Source organism: Nansenia antarctica, assembly GCF_963989245.1.
Source record: "Nansenia antarctica genome assembly, chromosome: 6".
Classification (NCBI taxonomy): Eukaryota; Metazoa; Chordata; class Actinopteri; order Argentiniformes; family Microstomatidae; genus Nansenia; species Nansenia antarctica.
This window is the reverse complement of record NC_137676.1, coordinates 20,007,394-20,033,528: the sequence shown is the minus strand read 5'-3', so window position 1 is coordinate 20,033,528 and position 26,135 is coordinate 20,007,394. Positions and strand designations below refer to the sequence as shown.

The 26,135-nt window shown below is 43.1% G+C and overlaps 1 protein-coding gene across 1 annotated transcript in view; it reads right to left on the bottom strand.

Moving 5' to 3' along the window:
- LOC308160372 (PDZ and LIM domain protein 3-like) overlaps window positions 1–26,135 on the bottom strand; it is a gene marked incomplete at both ends in the record, with an annotated part of 53,721 nt that overhangs the window by 5,216 nt on the left and 22,370 nt on the right. The window contains 2 exons of the mRNA XM_080534287.1: window positions 129–316; window positions 488–572. Coding sequence (XP_080390413.1) covers window positions 129–316; window positions 488–572 — 273 coding nt within the window. The remainder of the gene's footprint in view (window positions 1–128; window positions 317–487; window positions 573–26,135) is intronic.

The following is a 26,135-nucleotide window of genomic DNA, read 5'->3' as shown; positions in this document are numbered from 1 at the left end:
GTGTGTCTGTGTGTGTGTGTGTGTTTGTGTGTGTGTGTGTTGGTGTGTGTGTGTTGGCGTGTGTGTTGGTGTGTGTGTGTGTGTGTGTGTGTGTGTGTGTTGGTGTGTGTGTGTCCTGGGGTTCTCACCCCTCCGGCCGGTCCTGGATCAGGCCCCTCATCTGGCCGTGCATGGCGTCCTGGATGTTCCCGGAGGAGTAGAGGCCGATGGGGGTGTTGTAGGCGGCGCTCACCACCTGGCGCCGGTCGTCGATGTTTGCCGCCGCCACGAAGGGCGCCACCCGGCGGTTATGGGCCGCGCCCACGGGCGTCAGCTCCTGGCGCGGAAAACGCAGACCAAAAAAATGGGACAAATTTTTTATTTGATTCAATTTGGATTTGTCCCAAACTCAATAAACATACAAAAACATCTAAAAGCATAACAAGTAAAAAAGAAGCTATGCTGCGTTTGTGGTCATATGCACACACACACACGCACACACACACACCTGCTGGTCTGCCTCCAGGTTGATCTTGTAAGGGTTGGCTTTCCCGTCTTCAGTCACCTGAGGTGACCACAGCCTGGTCTCAGGCCTGTTAGCAGAAGACAAAAGTTCATGGTCAAAGGTTAAATAATAATAATAATCATTCATTGTATTTATATAGCGCTTCTCAGAGGCTCAAAGACGCTGACAATATGGGAAAAACAGAAAACACAGAAACAACAAGCAACAGATAACATGAGCACATAGAACACAGAGTTAACGAACGGGGAACACAGTAATGCAGCAATGTCCAGGGGAGGAGTGGGGGTGACAGGGTTAGGGGAGATGGTTAGGGGTAGGGAAGGTTGTATGTGTAACCCCTGCCATATGGGCGGGGCCTGAGTTCTATTTTAAATAAGTGGCGGTATTACCTGTTTATGACACAACACAGTGGCTTTACAATCAAATACCAACGGGTATATATTTATTTACTAAATGCTCAAATTAAAGTGTTGGTAGTCAATTATATTGTTAGACATATTCAATAGACAATATTCACAATGCAATGTCAACAGACAATATCACAATATCCCATAAAACAAAATATAGGCTCAAAGCCTATTCCAATTCCTTTCAAAGAAATAAATGTAATGTTTCCAATAAACTCAAAGTCAACTCAAAGGATTCACAATTGTACAATATATCATTCAGTAAAATAAAAAGGTGGGCCCACACTCACACACACACACACGCACTCTGTAACTCAGTCCATTAACTAGTGTTACCGTTGCAGCTGACGGTGCTTGTGAGCGGGGGCCTTGAAACTGTTATGGCCACTTCACTAGTCCACACGAGGTCCAAACAAAAGCTTGTGCGTGGTTCAGTACTCACGTAACCTCGTGGGGAACTCGTAGGTAAACGAGGGGTTTGAAAGATGGTGTAAAAAGAGGCAGAGATGAGGGGGATGAGGTCCAGCGCTCTCCCACGAGCGCAGGAGAATGATTGAAGTACACTGACGCGAAGATTCAATGGACGGTCTCGAGACACCAGACATATGTATTTACCTCTGGTAGCTTCAATGTGCACCAACATCCAAAAGAATAACTGTTCGTTGATTCCCGAATTGTTAATACACACAGCATACACAACAAGTCTTACTTCACGAGGTCCTCAAACATTCTGACACGTTACTTAGTGCAACCTAACGCTGTTAGTACAAAGTCCCGCCCCCTCTCTCTCAGCATACATTTCATTGGCTAGCTCTTCCCGATGGACCAATGAAATAAAGAAATGAATGAATGACATATAACCAATGAGCGAACTCACATTAGAGTTTGTAAACAAGTACACATTATAAACTTATAACAATGTTAATAACCGTGTACATAACCATGAAATGATACTTATTTATTAAATGGACTAATTTGTTGAAATGCTCATAGCTCACGTTAGTAGCTGGGCTACATATGCATGGGACAACAGGTAGGTTTTGAGGTGGGATTTAAAAGTGGAGAGTGAGGGTGAGTCTCTGAGTGGTTGAGGGAGAGAGTTCAAGAGGCGGGGTGCAGCTCATGAAAAGGCACCGTCAAAGGACTCCCATGACCCACAGACAGGAGATAAGACGACCACAGACATAGACGGGATAGTCATAGTCTAGTTATGCATAGTCATAATCTAGTTATGGATGGTCATAGTCTAGTTATGCATAGTCTAGTTATGCATGGTCATAGTCTAGTTATGCATGGTCATAGTCTAGTTATGCATGGTCATAGCCTATTGGGATGCTTACTGTAAATCTAGGTCCAGGTACGATCCAGCATCCATCACGCAGGGATGAGCAAATCATTTTCAATCATCATTAATCCTATTCATATATATTAATCCTAGTATATATTTCGGAGTTAGATATATAACGTAATGTGTGTGTTGGTCGGTCTTTTGACCAGTAGAGTCCGTTTGATCATGTCCATAACTGTCTGAAGTTCATCATCATAAATGTACAGTTATTAATTCCTATCCAAGTCCAAACTTCGTTTTACAACTCAGATAAAACAGACAAACAGATAAAACAGATAAAACAGATAAAACGCTGTTACAGATAAAAGCTCACAACCAACATCATCCGCTCCAGTCTGGTCTGTTAATATGCTTTAGGGTCATTTGTGTGTGTGTGTGTGTGTGTGTGTGTGTGTGTGTGTGTGTGTGTCTAGGTCATTCTAACAGGGTATGAATCAAACACCAGGAATGCAGAGCTCATCCTCAGCCAACTGGACTCTTTTACCTTTTACATGGAGATTAAGATCCGCCCAGGGGGCTGATGAAACACACTTGCCAGAGTCCATGTTCTCTCTATAAATTCCTTATCGTGAACGCACTGTGTGTGTGTTTGACGTGCTTTACGCATTCTGTAGACGGTAGCTAACGAATTGGGCTTGCTGCGTGTGTATGGATAGCATGTGGTAACACCATCATACCCTGGTGGGTGTATGGTTGTCATGTGGTAACACCATCATACCCTGGTTGGTGTATGGTTGTCATGATGGTCATCATCCAATATTGCACCATTGTTAATCATGGTTGACGATGAATGTTTTTCTTAACATTGGTAGTTGGCGGTCAGCATCAGAACAACTCACCATTAATTTTTGTTGTGCCCATTTCCGTAAATATTTTCAGAAAATCAGAAGTACATTACACAAGTTTGTAACAAGGTTGCCCATTGAAAGGGAAGTCAAAACATGTAATTTCATTACATTCATAGCATTTGGGATTTGAACCCCTAAGCATCTGCAGTGCAGTACAGTTTTATCCACAATGCCACAAGTCCACTGCTGCAATGCAGGAGGAATACTGGGGTTCTGAATTAGAATCCTGCAAAGCAATGTCTTACAATAATAATAATAATAATAAAAATAATAATAATAATAATAATAATAACAACACATTTATTTGTATAGCAATTTTCCTGCAAACGTTGCAGCTCAAAGTGCTTTAATCATTATATAATCCTAACTTAATTATTTTGTAATTTAAATGCAATATTAAAAGGATGGGTTTTTATAATCTTAATTTTATTATTAGTCATTTAAAGGCAATATTAAAAAGATCGGTTTTTAGTCTTGATTTGAACATATACTGAGGTTGCATCCCTAATGTAAACTGGCAGTGCATTCCACAATTTGGGTGCATAAAATGAGAATGCAGCTTCCCCAAATCTCTTCTTTTTTACATGTGGTACACAGAGAAAACCAGCGTCAGAAGACCTGAGAGCTCTATTGGGCTGATATGCTAGCAAAAGGTCTTTCAGATATTCTGGTGCTGTGCCAGTGAGAGCTTTATAAACAAGCAGAAGGATCTTGAAATCTATTCTGAACTTAACAGGAAGCCATTGTAGAGTTTCTAAAATAGGAGTTATATGAGCTCGTCTGCTTGTTTTGGTTAAAACTCTCGCTGCTGCATTTTGGACTAATTGCAGCAGGCCAATAGCTTTCTAAGCTAAAGACGTGGCTTCTACAGCTCTACAATGAGTGCTTAACAACACACAAGCTCCCTAACATCTGGAAGAAAGCCCAGTGGAGACGACTCTCCACTCCACTCTATCCCACCTGGAGAGGGGAAACAGCTACGCGAGACTGCTCTTTGTGGACTTCAGCTCTGCCTTCAACACCATCCTTCCAGACAGGCTAGTGACCAAACTACTAGACCTGGGACTATCACACTCTATATGTGCATGGATCAAGGACTTCCTGTCCGACCGCCCCCAGAGGGTGCGGGTGGGCTCCCACACCTCCACAGCCCTCAGACTCAGCACTGGGTCCCCCCAGGGCTGCGTGCTAAGCCCCATCCTCTACAACCTCTACACCTACGACTTCACCCCCGTCCACCCCAGCAACTCCATCGTAAAGTTTGCAGACGACACCACCGTGGTGGGCTGCATCTCGGGGGGGGACGAGGCGGCGTACAGGGATTAGGTAGAGCAGCTGAGCAAGCTGTGCAACGTTAACAACCTGCTGCTGAACCAGTCAAAGACCCAGGAAATCATCGTGGACTTCAGGAGGAAAACATCTGAGGTCCAGCCCCTGCTCATCGACGGAGAGAGCGTGGAGAGAGTCTCAACCCTCCGATTCCTGGGGGTGCACATACAGGATGACCTGTCCTGGAAGAACAACACAGCAGCCATCATCAAGAAGGCACAACAGCGGCTCTTCTTCCTGAGAGTCCTCAGGAAGGACCACAACAAGCAGGAGATACTGGTGGCCTTCTACCGCTGCGCAGTGGAGAGCATTCTCACCTACTGCATCTGCAACTGGTTCTCCAGCTGCACAGCCGCAGAGAGAAATGCGCTACAGAGAGTCGTGAGAACAGCCCAGAAGATCACCGGCGCCCCCCTCCCCTCTCTGGAAGAGCTGTACAACACACGCTGCCTCAGGAAGGCCTCCAAGATCTCCAGAGACCCATCCCACCCTGGGTACGAACACTTTGCCCGGCTGCCCTCGAAAAGGCGGTACAGGACCATGGCCGCAAGGACAAACAGACTGAAGCTTAGCTTCTACCCCAGGGCCATCCAGGCCCTGAACACAGCAAAGACCTAGGTTCTGGGCCCTGGACAGTCTGGACGGATTGATGGCAGCTGCTGGATTGAAAAATCAGGCGTAGTGCTGAGGCACAAATGTGTACATTTCAAGCCTGCAAACTGCGACACTTTAAATGAATGTGCAATAACACTATGTGCAATATGACAACCCTAGGGTACATAAGGTTGCAGAGAAATAGGAAATGTTAGAATAGGTATAGCATAGCATAGAGTACAGCACAGTGTTTTATCTGTACAGTATAGTATAGTGGATAGTGTACATAGCCTTTATTTATGTAAACCAGCTCCTTTCCCTTCTTGTCTTTTTAGTTTTTTTTTTTTTCTTTCCTAGCACCAGGGGAGCCACCCCTCCCAAATTTCGTTGTTTGGTACCTGTACTATAGCAATGACAATAAAGACCATTCATTCATTCATTCATTCATTCATTCATTCACATTATAGCACTGCTGAAACCGGGGAAAGATCCATCCGCTCCTAAGAACTTCAGACCAATCTCACTTTTGAGTCACACCTACAAGCTCTTTGAACGTCTGATCCTCAACAGAATTTGTACCTTTGTTGACGAACACCTCATCCCTGAACAAGCAGGTTTCCGCCCTGGCAAGTCAACAACTAGCCAAGTACTCAACCTCACCCAGTACATCGAAGACGGATATGAGGAAGGGATGGTAACTGGTGTGGTGTTTGTCGACCTCTCAGCTGCCTATGACACAGTCAATCACAGACGTCTCCTCAGCAAGATCCTGGAGACCACAAGAGACACCAGTCTGACAGAACTGATTGAAAGCATGCTTGAAAATAGGCACTTCTTCGTTGAGCTAGGAGGAAAGAAAAGCAGGTGGCGAAAACTCAAGAATGGCCTTCCACAAGGAAGTGTGTATGCACCACTTCTCTTTAATATCTAAACCAACGACCAACCAAAAAGTGCAGACACCCGCCGCTTCATCTATGCAGACGATCTTGGCATAGGTGCACAAGCCACTGATTTCACAGTTGTGGAAGACAGACTCTCCAATGCTCTGGCAGAGCTAAAACCTTACTATGAAGAGAACCACCTACGTGCAAACCCATCTAAGACACAGGTGTGTGCCTTCCACCTGAGAAACCGTGAAGCCAAGCACCAACTGAAGGTCAGCTCGTCAGGAACCTCCCTTGAACACTGTGAGCACCCAGTCTACCTAGGGGTAACCCTGGACAGATGCCTCTCTTTTAAGACCCACACTGACAAGACTAAGTGCAAAGTGAGTGCGAGGAACAACATCATCCGCAAGCTCACTGGCACAACCTGGGGTGCTAACCCACAGACTCTGAAGTCAACCGCACTAGCTCTCTGCTAATCAGTTGCCAAGTATGCCTGCCCAGTATGGGAGCGAGCTGCCCATGCCAAGAAGTTGGATCCCGCCCTCAATGCTAGCTGCCGCCTCATCACAGGCTGTTTGAAATCAACACCAACAGACCGTCTGTACATCCTGGCAGGCATAGCCCCACCAGAGATACGACGAAATGCAGCAAGCAAGAAAGAGCACCAACAACAGTCTACTGAGCAAAGACATCCTCTCTTCGGCCATGTGCCAGCCAAAAGCCGCCTTAAATCAAGGAAAAGTTTCCTGAAGAGCGTCCTGCCCCTCGGAACCCCGAGCACAAGCAGTGAAAGAGTCACTCGGTGGGAAGAAAGGCTTGACAAACTCCCACCAGCAACAACAATGGAGCTAAAGGCAGCGAGGCACTGCCCCCTGGAGCAGACACCAACTACGCATGGTGGAAATGCCTAAACAGAATAAGATCTGGTGTTGGACGTACAATAGCCACTCTCGCCAAATGGGGATACCGAAATGACGGGGACGTTGTGTGTGACTGTGGCACTGAACCACAGACCATGCAGCACCTCCTGATATGCCCCCTGCTGGAGCAGCCTTGCACAGCATCGGACTTGGCAGAGTTCAATGAGAAGGGAAAGCAATGTGTTCAGCTGTGGTTGAACCACATCTAGCAAGCCTTGTAACTGACTCTCTTGTGGACACGAAAAGAAGAAGAATAGCTTTCTTCGGAAGACCAGAAAGGAGACTGTTACAATAGTCCAAAAGTGTAATAACAAAAGCATGCATTAACACGTCTGCATCAGCTTGCCGGAGAACATTTCTCCTTTTACTTTTGCAATATTGCGTAGATGATAAAAAGCATTTCTAGTGATAGATTTGATGTGAGGCTCAAAGCTTAACACTAGGGCAATCGTGAGGTGTCATTTGATCTCAGTGAGTACAAAAACAATTCTACCTTTGCACTCGATCAAATTTCAGGACCCTCCTTTCATGACTTTTCCTAGATATGTGCGTTCTACCACCCAGCGTCGTTACATTTTCAAAATCAAGTTAGTATAAAGCGATTTTGCAGTATTTCTGTGTGTTTCTGTGTATTTGCCTTGGTATTCGGCTGCCATCTTTTTCTCCAAGGCTGCAATTCTGTTTTATATCAGCAGAGGTAGCAAGGGGACACACACTGTGCTCAGGCTTAGTTTAGTTTAGTTTATTTATTTAGCACACAAGAGATTGTGCAAGGAGGGAACGAAGCACAGAAGGCTTGTACATAGTTCCACTCCCGTCAATATGTTTCAAATAAACATCAAGGAACACTTAATGCATGTCAATAAGAGAAAAGAAACCACAAACAAAATCATAACCATCGTGCAGAAAGGTAGGATAGCACATACAAACACACAAGACAAAAAAATAAAATAAAATAAATAAATACAAGGATAGTAAGATTAGTAAAAAAAAAAACTGATTTCCATCTTGCCCACCTTTCAACGGGAAAAGCACTACAATATAAAATGAACAGCTCATAACGAAATTTTCTGTTGCTTCAGTGCTGAATGAGATACAGTGGATAAGACTGATATTTGTAACATAATGTGTTTATATATAGGCTATATATAGCAATAGGGATACATAAGATATGTACAGTGTATATGTACAGACAGTTATGGAAATGATAAACTGTACAGTATGTCTCCCAATCCCTTCAGATTTGTTGGAGCTGAGGATTTTTTTTCACAGCGGGTTTACCCAAGTTCCATGCAATAGTGATAAGATATTATGATATGTGTAGCCTATGTACAGTTATGAATGATACACTGCACAGTATGTACCTATCAAGTTGTGTGGTGCATGCATAGCTACCGCAGCAAAGTAATTGCAGTAGCCTACGTTTGATTATGCCTGTACTCATCAACAAATATTATATAACGAACAGATATTTATAATATTATTGTATATCATGTATTTTTTGTATATCACTGTAGACCACAGTGCTAGACCACTGGACCACCTCAGGCCACCAGTAATAACCATAATTGTGGATTACTATTTACAATTAGTAGTCTCCTAATCTCGCTACAGTTTGAGCGAGACTGTAACTGTCATTGTTTCTTGCCTATAGACAACTGTACAATCATTCGTGTTGAGTTTATTCACCCAATAAAGTAAAGATTAATAATACTGCCCTTCACCTTATTATCAGATGTTCAGTTATGATTAGACCTGTGTCGGCAATGATAATAATACACAACAGGCAAGACGGTTGTAGCCTACATAGATATACGCAGATTAATATTTGTAGATTCGTTTTCGAACATTAGATAGTTGATTTTGGCAACATTGTAGTAGCCAATTGCAGAGTGTATTAATTATTTTGTTTGTTTGAATCCTCACTGTGTTCATGTTATAATGTGCAGTGAACAAACAATTGTTGGGTGAATAAACTGTCTCTTGCCACAAATCGGAATTCTCTTGCTGTGAAATGTGTACATCAAATAAAATGATGGCGCCTGTCTCGTTCCAGTGAGTCAATTCGTGTTCCAAATACAGATGACTCAATAAGACATATGCGCTCTGCGCTGCGGGCTACATTTGATTATGTAATAATAACGAACGGATATTTATTATATTGTATTGTATTTTTTGTGTATAATGTTGTTGTATAATGTTTGTTCTGAGTGGGGCAGTCCCACTCGTAGTTTTCATTTTATTGGACTGATAGTGAAGACAGACAGGAAAGTAAGGAGAAGAAGGGCCGACATAATGTGTGCACGACCACGGTGCTAGACCACTGGACCACCTAAGGCCACCAGTCAGTGGCGTACCGCAAAATCCCGAGGCCCCCCCGCAAGGTGGCGGCGGGGGCCCTTTCGCAACGGAGGTTAAAAAAAAAGTGCGTTCAGTGTTTCCTCCAGGATTTTTCACATTAGTGGCGGAGTGCTCTTTTTTCGCGCGCGATTTTTTTCACGCAAAACGTGCACGATTTTTTTCACCCAAAACTAGAGGGTGGCAACAATTATAATTTCTTAAATAGCGGTTAAGTCATTAAAGCCGAGCAGGTGATTTTATATAGATGGTGATCAAATACCAATATATCCTACAGCTGCAGCGGAACATGCGCATTACACACACACACACACAGAAAGATCAATACGAAGTAGGCCTACATGAGAGTACACGCACAAAACCGGCTAACGTTACTCATTAACTGTTTACACAAGTAAAATCACAGTGTGACAGTCAGATGGAGCATTCGGTAAACAACAACAGCAAGGTAATGCTATCAGTTGAGTTAAAGAAAACCAACTCTTACCTTTGAGGACACCAACATGAGCCCTGCTTACCCGTACCTCCGCCGTTCTGTTCGTGGTGATTTTAGAGGCGATAGATTATTTTTGCCCCGCGCATATTGCTATGAATAGTTCGAAGCTGCTTGCACGTTAGGTGCGAGAATGCTCGGTTAACCCATTAGCGGGAACATTATTTGTTTCACAAAATAGGCTGATTTAATTGACCATGAACATCAGAGACATACATTACGAATGTTCATTTAAAATACTCTATACTGAGCACTGGTATAAGAACATGAACCAAAAAACAGCAGTAAATGCAATAACCCACAGTCGTCGCTGATGATGTTGCATTTTCGATTAGGATACGGGATTAAAGGCACCGGCGACGGGAGAAGAGAGAAATCCAAATGTCCCGCTAAATTCGGACCAATCACAAAACTGTTTTGAAAGCGTGTCGCCTCGCGCCGCGCGCCTGTTGAGAGCGATTCAGTCTCGATTGCAGTGCGAACACAAACGACAAGGTTAATTGCAACATTGTAATATTGTAACTAACTACGCCCTAAATCGTAACGAAATGTAGGTCTGGAAGCGGCCTAAATCTAGCTTCAATCTGCTTTTTTTCTGTTCTCCGGTCACAATAACTCGCTGCCTTTCTGCGCAGCCTGAATCAAAGTGGACTGTCTGAATCAATTAGTGGTGGAGGAAATTCCGTATAAATGCATATAGAGGAAACACTGGCGTTTTTTAGAGTCCAATGCGTTATTGACGTTGCGAAATGTCGCAATATGCACTCTACATTCTAAATGCTTGACTTAGCAAAAGGTACAAACAAGTGAGAGCAATGAGAGGGGGTGCTAGCAACCAATGTTAGGGGGCCCCCTAGTGGCTGGCCCCCCCCCGCGGTGCGTCGCTTGCGGGCCCGTCCGCTACGCCACTGCCACCAGTATATTGATAATTGATAATAAGATATTGATAATGTATTTCGCTGCCACAGAAAGTCGATCAAAATCGTGTGAACTGACGTGCGTTGTTCATTGAATGACACTATTTACAGCGCTGTCAATTTTCAAATAATGCAATAGGCTATAGGCTATATATGAATTCACAGAAACACAGAAATTACATCAAATAAAATGATGTTGGCGATTCCCTGGTTGCGCGATCTATAGAACCTGAGCAGGACGTGTGTGGTGTGTATCAGCGCGCCTGTCTCGTTCCAGCGAGGCAACTCATGTTCCAAAAACATAAATTGATTATGACATCATGTCTTTCAACATTGTCACACCTTTCATTACACTCATTAGCGGCATCAAAAATGATGGGCTGGGCGTGCGAGGGAGTGTGCTTACTCTGGCAGATTGTGAAATATTAAAACTAATAACATTCTGAATGTTTTATCATCTTTGACCAACAGATTATTTATGAATCATCACAAATAAAAACACGCAGAGCATGTATTTGACAAATAAACGTGTAGGCTAAGAACTAGTTTCTAACGTGAGTTACTATCACTTGATGTAATGGTTGATGCATGGGGGAGGGTCATTTTATTCTCAATGATCGCTTTTAGATCGTTTCCGATCAACAAACAAAGCCAATCTTTGCCAGCAAGCCCTCAAACCATCCCCCCAAACCTCCCACCAGAAAGGTTGTACACAGGTGTACTCAACTCTCTCAACTCTCGCAGCAGTAGTAATGAAAGTAATTGCAGTAGCCTACATTTGATTATGTAATCATCAACGAATATTATATAACGAACGGATATTTATAATAGACCTACAGTATATAATGTATTATTATTTTTTCTGAGCAGTCCCATGGTGACCCGTGGTGACCACCACGTAAATAGGCTACACACCACCCAGGCAGAAGAGAGAAAGAGTTTAGGGGCAGAGGGGAGTTTCAAAGCTTACAAGCTTACAGCAGTCGCCGGGGCTGACAGGCTGATGTTACGGCCGGCGTGAAGTTCACGACAAACAAACACGACAGGCTTGTGCATCTCTGTGAAGCTCATAATTATAATAACACAATATTGCAATATTTATTACGATTATTTTTGTATAATAATAATCAACCATCATTCCGTTAGTAATGAAAACTCCCGCAGTCCCGATCAATCTCCTCTCACTTTACACATTACATAACCAATATTTATTTTGACATCACAACAATGTCAACACAATCACAACAGAATCTTATTTTATCGAATCAGGTTTTATATTTTGATTATGACATCATGTCTTTCAACATTGTCACACTTTTCATTACACACATTAGTGGCATCAAAAATTATGGGCTGGGCGTGCGAGGGAGCGTGCTTATTCTGGCAGATTGTGAAATATTAAAATCAATAACATTCTGAATGATTTATCATTCTGTACTCGTTCTCTCCTTTCTTTCATGTATTTTCTTTCAGCTCTTTTCACTAATATAGGTGAAACAAACTTTAACAGGTTGCGGCACATGAACGCTCCGTGCAGGTACGCGCTCCTGTGAGATCATTCAAGTTTCAAGTTTATTTGTCATTATACCAAATACAATGATATAATGTAATCAAAATAAAAAGAATGAACATATTCAGCCATTCCATATAATCACATATAACAACCCCTGTGAGCAGTTGCAGGGGCTGACAGGCTGACGTTACCGGCGAAGTTCACGACAAATAAACAGACTTTATCACTGTGAAGCTCATAATTATGATAACACAATATTGCAATATTTATTACTATTCTTTTTTAATAATGATAATCAACTTTCATTCGTTAGTAAAGCTCCCGCAGTCTCAATCAATCTCTCCATATATATCATTTATATTTACATTTGTTCCATATAGTTCGTTTTCAGCTGACTCAAGCGTCATATCAGATTGCGCTAATCATTTCGACGCTTCTCTGCTTCTCTGGAACTTTATGCATTTTTAGAGGTAGTGATCTTGTCATTTTCTCTTGTGTGACATCGCCATCCAGCGATCTTTGTGCGTCAATACACACTCCCCCATTGTGAAGAGTGGTCGTGTGATTCGACACCTCGTCGCACTAAAAGTAGGTGAAAAAACGTTGCGCTCGCAGTGTTAAGTCAGAATCTATAATCACAGCTAGATTCTTAGCTTCATGTTTGCAGTTTGAAAGCAAGGTTCCCATTGTATTCAACAATTTGTCTTTTTGTGGTTTTGGTCCAATGACAAGAATCTCAGTTTTGTCCTGATTTAGTTGTAGATTTTTTTGGACATCTTAAGTTTTATATCTCGGAGACGAGTGCATCAGGCAATACGGATATGTACAGCTGAGTATCATCAGCATAACTATGAAAATTTACACCATGTTTTCTGATGATTCCACCTAATGGGATCATGTACAGGAAGAAGAGCAAGGGACCAAGAATAGACCCCTGAGGGACCCCACATGTGATGTCAACATTATCAGAAACAGAGTCTCCCAGGACAACAGAGCTAGATAAGATTTAAACCACTCTAATACAAGTCCTGAGAGACCGACACAGTTTTCTAAATCAGTGGTCTTCAACCGGGGGTCAGCGACCCCTAGGGGGTCCGCAGAGGTACTGCAGGGGGTCCGCCAATTTTTTACCAAAATAATCAGTGAGAATTAAAAAATATAACAAAAATGATATTGAGTAAAGTACAAGCATTAATAGGCAATAATACGCTACTTTTGACAAAAACTATTTACAAAATAAATGATGCCCATGATTCTAGAGTCTCACATAACGTCAGCTGAAAAAAAACAAACACCTGTCTAGCAAGCTAGGTGTTGGCTAAAACGCTGCAGTTCAGTCTTCATTGCGAAATTAACGTTAATTAATAACTAGCATAACGTTACTAATTTAGTTAGTTTGATAAGAAAAACCCTGCCTCTTTGCTTCTCTATGCGCCGCTATAACGCGCTTGTCGTATATTTCTGTAGTATGTATGATCTATGTATGAATATGTAGTATATTTTAAACACACACACATACCAGGGCATGCAAGGACATGATGCCCTCTAACAATGAGGGTTCTATGGCAACCAGATGACCAACAGGGACCTCTGGGGGTTGGGCAAAGACACACATACACGCTGGCCCCTCCCCTCTGGAACGAAACGGGGAGAGAGGGAGAGAGCGTTCTCTTTCCAGCCCAGGTCCACGGGGAACACATGTAATGTATGTATCTGTCTGATTAAATTGTCTTAAACTCAATATCTGTTCTTTGATTCATAGCCAATAAGAGAAATAAGCAACACATGGCGAGCCTAGCAACGGAGATAATATAGCTTAATTTACAGTATTTTGCAAACTTCAATCTAACGAAGAAGGTAGGTTTTCTGCAGAGACCTCTCTCTCTAGTCGATTGGTGTGTTCAAAATAGACTGTAAATCTCAGATAAGTTATAGTCAAAAGCATCTTTGTGTAACGGTAATCTTGTTGGAATAGAAACAAACTTTTCATAATCTTTAATAAGTGGGTGGTGAGAGCCGGACTTTGAAGCCCGTTTTTTGTAAAATATAGTGTTTGATGGTAAGGTATGTGATTTGGTTGTATGGTATTGGAATATCGTGCGTGTCTGTGTAAAAGCATATAAATTGTTGAATGAGAATTAGTTTGGTAACTAATAGTTAAATTGCATTGAAAAGAGCATTATTGTTATAGACTAAGAAATCGATTCTTCAGAACTGTGTCAGAGAATCCATTCTTAGACGCCATTTTCTTTGTCCTTGAGGAAGGACACACACAGAGGCCATCTCTGTGTGGGAAACGTGAATACATTGTAGAATATTTGAATGAGATAAATAATAGTCTAACTGGATTGAAAGATAATCGTGAAGTTGTTGTGTCGTGGAAGATGGCATTATTGTGGAAAAGCAATGTTATGTTGTAAAGATTGATCTGGGAGTCCACAGCGGGTTTCCCCTCAGAGGAGAAGGACAAAGACTAGCCCCTCCTTCCCCTACTCCATTTTACACGGAAGAGCTGGCGCATGCGCAATCGATACGCAAGTCGGTTGCTTGGCGCCGCCTGCTGGACAAAATACGACAAGACATTTTAAAACACTAAATCCTCAGGGAGATACAGCTGAGGTCGATGAAACAGTCCGATACATTAATAAATAGATGGTTATAAATGATTGTAATGTATTACATTACTTTAATTAATTTAATTAATTACAAATTGATTGAATTAATTATTCAGATCATTTTATTTCTCTGTTTTCACAAAATCATTGTTCAATTGTTTTGTGACAATCTAATGATATGTTGATAATAGCTAATTGACTTCACAGGTTTACATCAATGAAGTGTCAATGAATAATTCTAACTAATCATTCATTCCTTTCACTTAACAAGTCGATTTCTTTACAGATTGTAATTAATAATTAATCATTCATTCTTTTCCAAATAACAAGTCGATTTCTTTACAGGTTATAATTAATATTTGTAATTTACATCTTTTATTTCAAGTTAGGTCATGTCCACAGCTTTTGATTAGGAATAGCAGAATAGATTGTATTGATAATTAAGCAGTAAAAGGGTTTTTGTAAATCAGTGAATACTTAGGTGTTGACCAGCCTTTGTAGTTTAATAATTAAGTTGACCTGAACTATAATTAGTATTGAATGAGTAATTAAGTGACACATATTCATAAACAATTAGGAAACACATTTAAGTATAAAGTACATACACAGATATTAGATTTAAGTTAATACTGCACTGACATACACAAGAGGCAAATCTGTTGTTCTGGGTTGTAGTGGTTTTGTGTGGACGGTTAATACAGTTATATTGGACTAGCATTTGTTTAGCAAATAAGGCAAAATAAGGTGGGTTGTAAGAAAAGTACACCTTATCTCATATAGAATATTTTCAGCATATCGAGCAGTAGAATGGGGGCACATTCGAGTAAGGTGTTAAAAGATATTAGTGAACATGGAATATTGGCTACTTTATCCCCTATGGCTATAGTGGAAAAAATGAATCCTCTTGTTAGGGAAATTAGCAAAATGTCAACGAAATGGAATAGTCGTTGGGCAGACATTGAACAGCCGTGGCCGAAAGAGGGCACCCTTAACTTACAAATAATTGCAACATTGGAAATACTTATCAATGTGCACAAGGCACATCAAAAAGGAAAGATTAGATCAGAGAAACGCAGGTTAGAGTTAGCTATTTTAGATCTATTTAAGGTAGAGGGACAGAAAATAGCAGCAGCTTGGAATGAGAAAACAGCAAAAATGGGAACGGAAAAGAAAAATGAATTGGCCAGAACACTGGAACAGAAATTGAACATTCCATTCACAAACATGTGTCCAGTCTCCAGTCCCCCTCCATATGCTAAGGCACTGGAGGACCATTCCCAGAAGAAGAAGAAGAAGAAGGAGCCAAGGGGAAAAGGGGACGACAGGAGTGACGAGGAAGATGACAGCGAAGATGGCAGTGAAGACTCAAGTGATGACGACAATGCAGATGGAGGCTACAACGCGCAGGTCAGGAAGATGATAGCCACAGCCGAAAGGAAAGGTGGGAGAAGACGCCCGGAGAAAGCGGAAAGAGAGGAAGATTGTCACCGAATGTCATCAAATACATTATAGAACTGTCCAGTGCTGATTCGGGGTAACAAGATGGAATATCATCCGTGGCATCATACAGATCTGTCTGAAGTGATCGAGAAACTCCCAGTTCTGGAGGAGGGAGGACATTCGTGGACGCGAGAGGTCGATGTGATACTGACAGGAACGCAGGCCGCGATGGGAGACCTGAAAAGACTCTTAGCTTTTATTGCAGGATTGGATACAATGCAGGAAATATTGATGAAGGCAGGACTTCATAGATATATCAATACATCAGTTTATGATCCAGAGCTCTTTGCAGCAAACAGAGGCAAACTGTGGAAAGCAATCAGGGAGATCTACCCTACTCACATTCACCCAGACAATATCATTGTGAAGCCACTGGGGGGGGATGAGAATCCCAGGGGTTATGTTGCCCGTGTGCACTCTCAATGGAGAAGTGTGACAGGGAAAGACGCTGAAGATAACCCCTTAGAAAAATCCATAATCAGGGAAAAAATACAAGAAGGGCTTCCTACCCCAGTTAAGGATAAGCTAGCAGAAGTGGTGGGGCTACGACACATGAACAAAGCTGTTTATATAGACCACGTAGCTCATCAAGTTGAGTTATATCGAAAGAATATTCAGATACAGAAGGCAGAAGACGAAGAATCACTCAGAATATTGACTCATTTGCAATTGACTGAAAGCGAGAGGAACATAGAGGGAGTGCAGGCTTTAGCCCCACAGCAACAGCCACCTGGAGTGCAGACTGCTACCTACCAGTCCTACTCACAGGGGCCACAAGGGGGGTATCCTGCTACTTACCAGTCCTACCCACAGGGGCCACAAGGGGGGTATCCATACCCACAAGGGCCACCAGGGGTGCAAGCGGTTCCATACCAGATGTACAACCAGCCTGGCCAAGGACCACCACCAGGGGGATGGACAGCAGCAGGGAAGAAGATGCTAGAACCGTGTTACCAATGCGACCAGAATGGACATCTAGCCTGTACCTGCTGCAACAGGCCGCAGGGGGGAGCCAAAGAGGAGGATATTGGCCCCCTACTACACCTGCTCCAGGAGTGATGAACCCTTACGGAGGCCCAGCAGCTGGCCTATAGGGGTGCCCGGAAGATCCGAGTGGGAGGTGCCAGCTGGTGGTGACACAGAAGCCTGAAGGCGCCACGCACCTCCCTATGTCTAGAGAATATGTGAAGACAATCGGATTTGAGGGAATTAAACAGCTGATTCCTACAACTGAGCTTGTAGACTTAGAGTACAAGGGACAGAGAGCAACTCTGTCAACACTTGTGTCAGAACACACGCCAACAGGGCTGCTAGGGAGAGATGCTCTATGCCAATTGAACTGTACAGTAAAATGCACACCTGACGGCTGTCAGGTGACGGTGCCATCCGGTGTTCAGATTCCATCGACAGCCAGAGTGATTAAGCATAGAACAGACCTACAAGCTTTGCCTTTAAAGGGAGCTGATATAGAATATTGGGTTGATGGGTCTTGTTACGGGGTAGGAGAAACTTTGTGCGCTGGGTATTCCTTAGTTAAAGCACAGAATTCAGAGTTTATTGTAGAACAGGCTGAGGCAGTTCCTCAGCCTTGCTCAGCTCAGTTGGCTGAATTGATTGCCCTCACAGAAGCATGCAACTTGGGAACCGGACGGAGAGTGACAGTGTACACCGACTCTGCCTATGCACATAATGTTTGTCATTTTAATGGAGCTGTATGGAGGGGGCGGGGTTTTAAGAGAACTGATGGTACGCCTATACAGCATCACGCACAGATCATGAAGCTGTTACAAGCCATGATGAAGCCAAAGGAATTAGCCATAGTGAAGTGTGCCGCACACAGGTCTGAATCATCACATGTCACACAAGGTAACAGGGCTGCAGAAGATGCAGCCAAAGCCATTACAGGAGCAGACAAGGCAGGTAAAGGTCTTCTGGTCACACATGAAAAGCAATTACAGGGCATGGTCGCACTTGAGGATTTATTGATGTTACAGAGTAGAGTAACTACGTTAGACAAGAACGTTTGGCTAGCAAGGGGGGCAAGTCAGGATGACACAGGTCTATGGAGGAATCATGAGGGGTTGGTTGTAGCACCCTCAGATTTAATAGGCATGTTAATACGGGAAGCTCATGGATTAGCACATGTGGCTAGGGGGGAGGTAAGACGCAAGATCACCAAGGAATATGGGTTTTGGAGTCCATATTTGATGGAACAGATTGACCATGCTTTGGGTCAATGTGGGGTCTGCTGGAGAAACAACATCAGAGTGGGTACACCAGTGGTGTCTGGGCATATCCCTACCCCAATAGGGCCACGGGTGGTGGACAGGGGGGTGGATGTACAGAGTAGGCAGGATGTTGTGCCAACAGGTGCCGAGGTCCCCAGAGAACCTGAGAAGGAGGAGCTACGACGAGATGCTGTGGTGTTGCCAGAGCCAGTGGCAATGCCAGTGTTACAGCCAGTGACATTACCGGCAGTGCCTGAAACCGAGGGGACAGTGGAAAGCTGTCCAGATGCCAATGAACCAGAAACCAACGAAGCAGAGAGTGTTGACAGTCTGGAGGTCCAGCCTGGGAGTGTCCAAAGCCTGGACACCTGTGCTACTGGGGATGCTGGCGAGTGCCTGCACCATGCTTCAGATGATGCTGAGGGCGACTCCCCAGACCTTAATCAGCGTGGGAGGGGACCAGGCGGCTGCCTGAACCTCAATGACACTGACGGACGACGACCAGTTAGGAAAAGATTAAAGACTATGAATAGGGTAGTGAAGCAGCAGATCAAAGGGAACGATGGGAATGGACAGCAGATGATAGCATGGCTGGAAACGGTCTTAGGGGCATGGGAAACTTATTTTGCTAAGATAGGAGCACCTATTATAGCAGACATGATTTTTGACTTTCTTAGGAGACAGGGCCTCATTGACTGTTTTTGGAAAATCAGTCACTCAGTCCACATTAATGAACTTTTCAGAAGACTAGTCCTCACCTGAGGTGAAGATCTATGCATTAATGCATTCCCTTTGTCCTATGCTTACTGTTGGAGAATTATGTGTTATGATAACTGAATGTCATTATTTGTGTATTGTTTGTTTGTTTCTATATCGTGTGATTGAGGTCAGTTGAGAAGTGATGTGGTGGTTATACAAAGCTAGGAGAGAGGTTCTGTTCCTAGCGCAACGAAAATGGAAGCTCCTGACTATGAAAGTGTTATCAATCTGAGACAGCGGTAAAGGCTGTTCTCCAACTGGGTACAAGTGCTAGTAACCTCTGACCCTGACGCTTCAAGGACAAAGAAAACATCGGTCGTTGGAAGTTTCTGTATTGATTTGTGCATGATGAACTGTGTTTAGTTTAATTGTGATTGTTATTTTCAAAATTCTTTTTATTATTGGTTGTTTTCTATTTTTTGTTTATGATATCTTTGGTTCCTAATACTGGTCCTGGGTTGGTCTGTGTTATTGTGCTTCTTGTGTTGTGTGTTGGTGTAGTTTTTCTGTCTGTTGTTGTTTATTTTTTAATTTTTAATTTTATTTAAAAAAAAAAAATTTTGGGATGTTTTGTGGGGTTTTGTGTTTTTGTTTTTGTTTTATGTTAGTTTAGTTTCGGAACACCCTCTGGGTGGTCCGAGGGGGGATGTGTCGTATATTTCTGTAGTATGTATGATCTATGTATGAATATGTAGTATATTTTAAACACACACACATACCAGGGCATGCAAGGACATGATGCCCTCTAACAATGAGGGTTCTATGGCAACCAGATGACCAACAGGGACCTCTGGGGGTTGGGCAAAGACACACATACACGCTGGCCCCTCCCCTCTGGAACGAAACGGGGAGAGAGGGAGAGAGCGTTCTCTTTCCAGCCCAGGTCCACGGGGAACACATGTAATGTATGTATCTGTCTGATTAAATTGTCTTAAACTCAATATCTGTTCTTTGATTCATAGCCAATAAGAGAAATAAGCAACACGCTCCTTTACCATTCCGAGGTCAGATGGCTTTCCCGTGGATCAGTATTGGCGCGCGTCTTTGAATTACGCACAGCTATCCACGAGATTCTGCTACCGCACGGAGCTGGCTGCGCATTTCAATGCATTTCCGTGGATTCCGCGGTGCCCTCGCCTGACGTGAAATGCGTAATTGTTGATCACTTGGAGGCACTCGAAAGTCAATTTGAGAAGTACTTTTCTGAGACTGAGTCTTGGAGAAAGCACAAGACATGGATACGGTTTCCATGCAAAGACAATGCATCCGACGCCTAAACCTGGCAGCCGCTGAGGAAGATCAGCTGATCGACCTAACCACAGACAGTACACACAATAAAGTCACAGCCTCTCACCCAGTTCTCGATGAGCCTCTTGCCTTTTGCAACAACTTATCTTTGTGAAAGTGGATTCTCCTCCCTCACCTACCTGAAGAGCAAAAACCGTTCCAGACAGCAGTCTGAGGATGACATGATGCTCTGCCTGACAACCTCCAACAATAATAATAACCAATCATAATTATGCATGAACGTTTTATCAATCATAAACACATATAGGCTAATAACCCAGTATATAAATAGGTTAATACGGTGAAAGAAAATGTGAATGAAGTAAAGATAAAAGTTATTATAGGCTTTAAAATGTGAGACATTTAAAAATATATATTACATGTGGGGGTCCCTGTTCTGTTTGTCTCTCGTCCAAGGGGTCCTTGGGTTGAAAAAGGTTGAAGACCCCTGTAAATGATGTATTAGAATAGAATACTTGATAAATGCTATGGCAATGTTAAGGACGCCTACACTGCCAGGGCTAAACCCCCGTTAGGTAACTCCGACCACAATGTTGTCCAGCTAATTCCCACGTATAAATCTCTGCTTAAAAGTAGCAAACCCCAAGTTAAAACAGTTCATGTCTGGAATGATGATGGCATTGAAACCCTAAAAGGCTGCTTTTCCTGTACCGACTGGGACCTCTTTCGCGGTCTGGACCTTGAAGAGGCTACTGACACTATTACAGATTATATAAAGTTTTGCAGAGATAACGTGTTACCCCTGAAATCTATAACTGTGTACCCTAACAACAAATCCCATATCACGAAGGAAATCAAAAAGTGCATAGTTCAGAAAAGAATTGCATTCAGGAATCCATGAGGAACATCCAAAAAGAACTGAATCACAAATGAAGGGGGGCCAAGAGGAAACAGAAAGAGACATTTGAATCCCACTGCTCTTCTATGAACACTAAAAAACTATGGGACTCCATGAAACATATGACTAACATGGCCCCAGCTAAAAGGTGCCTTAGTGTCCTAAACGAGGGTGAAAAAGCCAATGAACTTAACCATTTTTATGCCAGGTTTGAGACTGCCGACTTCTCGATGGAGCAAACAGTGGCTCTTCAGGCGCTGCCTGAGTTGGAAGCAAGTATCACCATTGAGCAGCGCGAGGTACAGAGACTGTTCGCTAACACCCGCCCTAGAAAGTCCTCTGGACCGGATGGCATCTCTGGGCTCATGCTAAAGTCCTGCAGTGAGGAGCTGGCTGAGGCCTGGTGTCCTATCTTCCAGAAGTCTCTGGACTCTCACACTGTTCCGTCCATCTAGAAAGACGCTATCATTATTCCTGTTCCTAAGAAGGCTAGCTGCAAGGAAAATAATGACCTGCGACCAGTCGCTTTGACATCTGTTGTAATGAAATGTTTTGAAAAATTCGTTATATGTAAAGTGAAAAATGCAGTCAGTTGCTCTCTGGATCCTTTTCAGTTTGCGTATAGATGTAACACAGGCACAGATGATGCAACCTCAGCCATGGTGCACTTCATATCTAAGCACTTAGAGGACCCTACCTACTATGTCCGACTCCTATTTGTTGATTTCAGTTCTGCTTTTAACACGATACAGCCGCACCTTTTAATTGAGAAGTTAAATGGGCTTAATGTCCCCCCCCTCATTATAAAATGGTATCACTCCTTTTTAACTAACCGCACACAGCGGGTCAGTGTTAATGGCACTCTTTCGGAACCCAGAACCATAAGCACTGGTGCTCCACAGGGTATAGTCAGTTCCCCTGTGCTCTTTACTTTATACACAAACGAGTGCAGAAGCACCTACCCTAGCAACCGCATCATAACATTTTCGGATGACACTGCCATCCTTGCTTTAATCAAAAAGGACAGTGACCTAAATGACTATTATTCTGAAATCCAGAGGTTTGTTAAATGGTGTGATGTTAACTGCCTGGTTTTAAATGTTAAGAAAACTGAGGAGATGGTGTTCGACCCCAGAGGTGTTGGGGACCACAGGCCTGTGGTCATCCACAAACAATCCATCTCTCAGGTCGCCTCTTACAAATATCTTGGGGTTTTCATTGATAACTCACTCACCTGGAGCACTCATGTAGACAGCCTTTGTAGCAGATTACAACAACGACTACACTTCCTACGCCGCCTTAGAGTTCATGGTGTTGACCCAAAATGTATGCTACTTTTCTACCAGTCTGTCTTAGAGAGTCTCATCAGATACGGCATTACATCTTGGTTTGGTAACCTATCTGTAAAACTAAGGTCCAAACTGGTCCGACTGATACAGACTGCATGGAAGATCATAGGGGTGAAAGACCACTCATCCCTGCAGTCTATTTTTGAACAGGCTACTCTCAGACAGGCTAGTAGAATTCTCATGAATCCCTCCCATGTCCTACATGCAGAGTATGAACTGCTGCCCTCTGGGAGGAGGTTCAGAGTCCCCCGCGCTAGATTAAATAGATTTAAAATGTATTTTATTCCCGTTTCTGTTAAACTTTTAAACTGCACCAGATGAATGTAACTTATCTTGCTTATCATTTTATTCCCACTCTTGTTTTAATCAGGTCCGCCTTCTGTTTGTGTGCTAATATCCTGTATTGTCTGTTGCTCTTTGTTGGCTGCTGTGGGGTGTAAGCCCAATACAAATTTCCCAGTGATGGGACAATAAAGTGACTCTTGAATACTCAATAATCAATTTGACCGTGGAAACGATCGTAGCTCTACGTCGGGTATTGACCTTGCGTACGCACATTACCTACTGGTTATGCAGAGTTATTACAGGCATGTGAGCTGCACTGCCTACTGTAATTCATGCAAGTGGCTCGTAATAAAATTAACGATGTTGTTATCAGCCGGGAACATTTGTTTAATTCAAGATTTAAAGGGAACTGATGTTAATGTATATCCCTCCGGAGCTGTCTATTTCCCCTTCAACATGCCTAGTGCGTTCCACAACGGACCTTGCCCGGCCACACGCTAAATTATACTGGATTTTCTCAGGTGTCTGGGAGTTCGCAAAGGGAGTCATGTTTTCAATGTCACCTGATAAGAATAAGACCATTATATGATGACAGTATAAGCAGCACTCGAGTTGAGGGGGGATGAGGGGGGATGGCATCCCCCCTGAAATAAAAACAGTAAAAATCATCCCCCTTCTAAAACTGCCACCCCCCCTTTCCATCCATTATGTCATTTTATCAATGAATGTGGTATTACTGCTATTTCAAGGTGCGAGGGGGCACGCACCTATGCAATGACATTTTTACCATGTCACTGACACTAAAGTCACTGACGCTGTGGGGATGCTAAAATTGTCCTTATAATAAAATCCACCATCCCCCCTGATTTTCATTTACAACTTGAGTACTGAGTATAAGCATTTGCCTGGTAAGTTGTCATGATCAAACGCAGGGCTGGACTGGGACAACAATTAGGCCCTGGCATTTTTGGCCCAGACAGGCCCACCCCAATCGGTCGGACCACACCCACCAGCACAAAAATACTTGCCTTATATACTCGTCTTATATACTGTGTGCTGTACAGTCATATGACAAACTGTAGTATTCCCCCAAACCACTACAAAGACGACTACATACAGACAGTAAGCAATGGTACCAGTGCAAGTAGACCAGTGTACTCAGTGATCAGATTCCAGAGCGAATTTCCGAACGCAGCCTTGTTGTTCTAGAATTTTTTTTCCATTATCAACCTATCATTGCGCTTTAGAGTAAAACAAAGCACGCAACTGTCGCGTCTATCTTTTCATGGCAACTCTACATTGTGATTTACAAGGGATATTAACTAATATTAAGTAATATTATTACTTGGTTACATTTTGCAATTGATCCGCAGTACACATGCGTGCCGAACCGTGGGGGGCGATCCGTTACACCCCTAACAGCTACCTATATTTTCTTTACCGGGTCAACGGTTACAGGCTGACTCGGCCCCGCTTCTTCTGTATCCTCTCTATCCTCTGTATCTGTACCCTGCTCCCGCTCCTCCCTGCCAGCCTCCTCTTCAACCTGTTGCTGTTGCTGCTGTGGTAAACTTGAGGGTGCAGCAAACATGTCCCTAATGTTTACACATTTGGCAGCATCTGCCTCGAGTTTCTTTTAGTTTTTCTCCCTACGTGTTTCCCAGCCTCCCTTCCGTTTTAGTGTGCTTTTGCACTCCATCTCTCTTAGTATCTATCTAGTAACTATCCAGGCTAACTACATTTATTTTGCCTGCCGGCTCGGCCCAAAACTACCGCGAAACTGAGACGGACGTCTGGTGCTGCGTGCGTGCGTGACCCCTGACCCCCCCCCCCTTCTCTCTGTTGATTGGGCCAGCCCAGTGTCTGTATAGAAAATGGACCAATGGGCCGCTGCCCCTGATTTATGGGCCGTTCAATGGTAGCTTTCGATTTATGGGCCGTTCGATGGTAGCTTTCTGCCGGGCCGGCTGTTAAAAAAAAAAAAAAAAAACTTTTTTTTTATTTTTTTTATTTTGCCGGTCGGCTCGGCCCAAAACTACCGCGGCCCACCGGGCAAATGCCCGGTATGCCAGATGGCCAGTCCAGCCCTGATCAAACGTTACAAATGCAACTTACCGAGAAGTCACCCTTCTCTGCCCTCTCCTGCTTCCAGACGAATGCCTTCCCTATATCAGAGCACTTGGCTTCATTCAGCTGCTATAATTGAGCCGCTATCACAGGTGTTAATATAAACCTCATTCACCTGCGTTAATTTTACCTGCGTTGGTATTTATAGAAGGAAGCACGTAAGCAATTTCAAACAAGCGCAGCCCGTTTTATAAATAATTCTTACGTCCGTTTAGAAAAATGTGCTTACGTGAAAGTCAAAGATGACGTTCAAGTACTTTTTTATAAATGAGGCCCCAGAACTGATACACCACCAGCATTTATGATAAGTCTGAGATCGTTGACAACCGTTACTAATGCAGTCTCAGTACTGTGGTTAGAACGCAAAACCTGATTGAAACTTCTCAAATAAAATGTTTTTTCTAAGAAAATCAGTAAGTTGTCTGAAAATCACTTTCTCAAGGATTTTACTTAGAAATGAAAGGTTAGATGGATTTTTTAGATGAAATTTCCGAGAACAGTATTATCTTGCTTTCCTTTCTTAAGTAGTGGTTTTATAATGGCAGATTTTAGGGGAGTGGAAAAGCCAGTTGATAGAGAGCAGTTCACAATTTCTAATACATTGTCAGTTAAACAGTCAAAAACACTTTTTTGGTTCTTCATACAAGAGGTTCTAGGTTCGAATCCCAAGTGAGGACACATCAAAAAAGTCAATTCAAATGTTAACCCTTGTGTGATGTTCACTTTTTGGACCCTTTCGTAGAGTTCGGGTCCAGTTGACCCGGGACATCATTGGGGTTTTAAAAGCACTTGTCTTGACACGGTGCTCCTAGTCCCAAGGGTGACCCATACAAGGGGGTATACTCAGGGCGCAAGAAAGCCCCAAAATAGCCCATAATATTAAAGGGCGCCTCCTGTGGGCACAAACAGGTACTGTACCCAATAATGCACAATAGGTACTGTGTACACATTCAAAAGTGCATATCTTTTGTTCTAGTGGATCTAGGCCCTTTGGAGAGGCTGGAGCA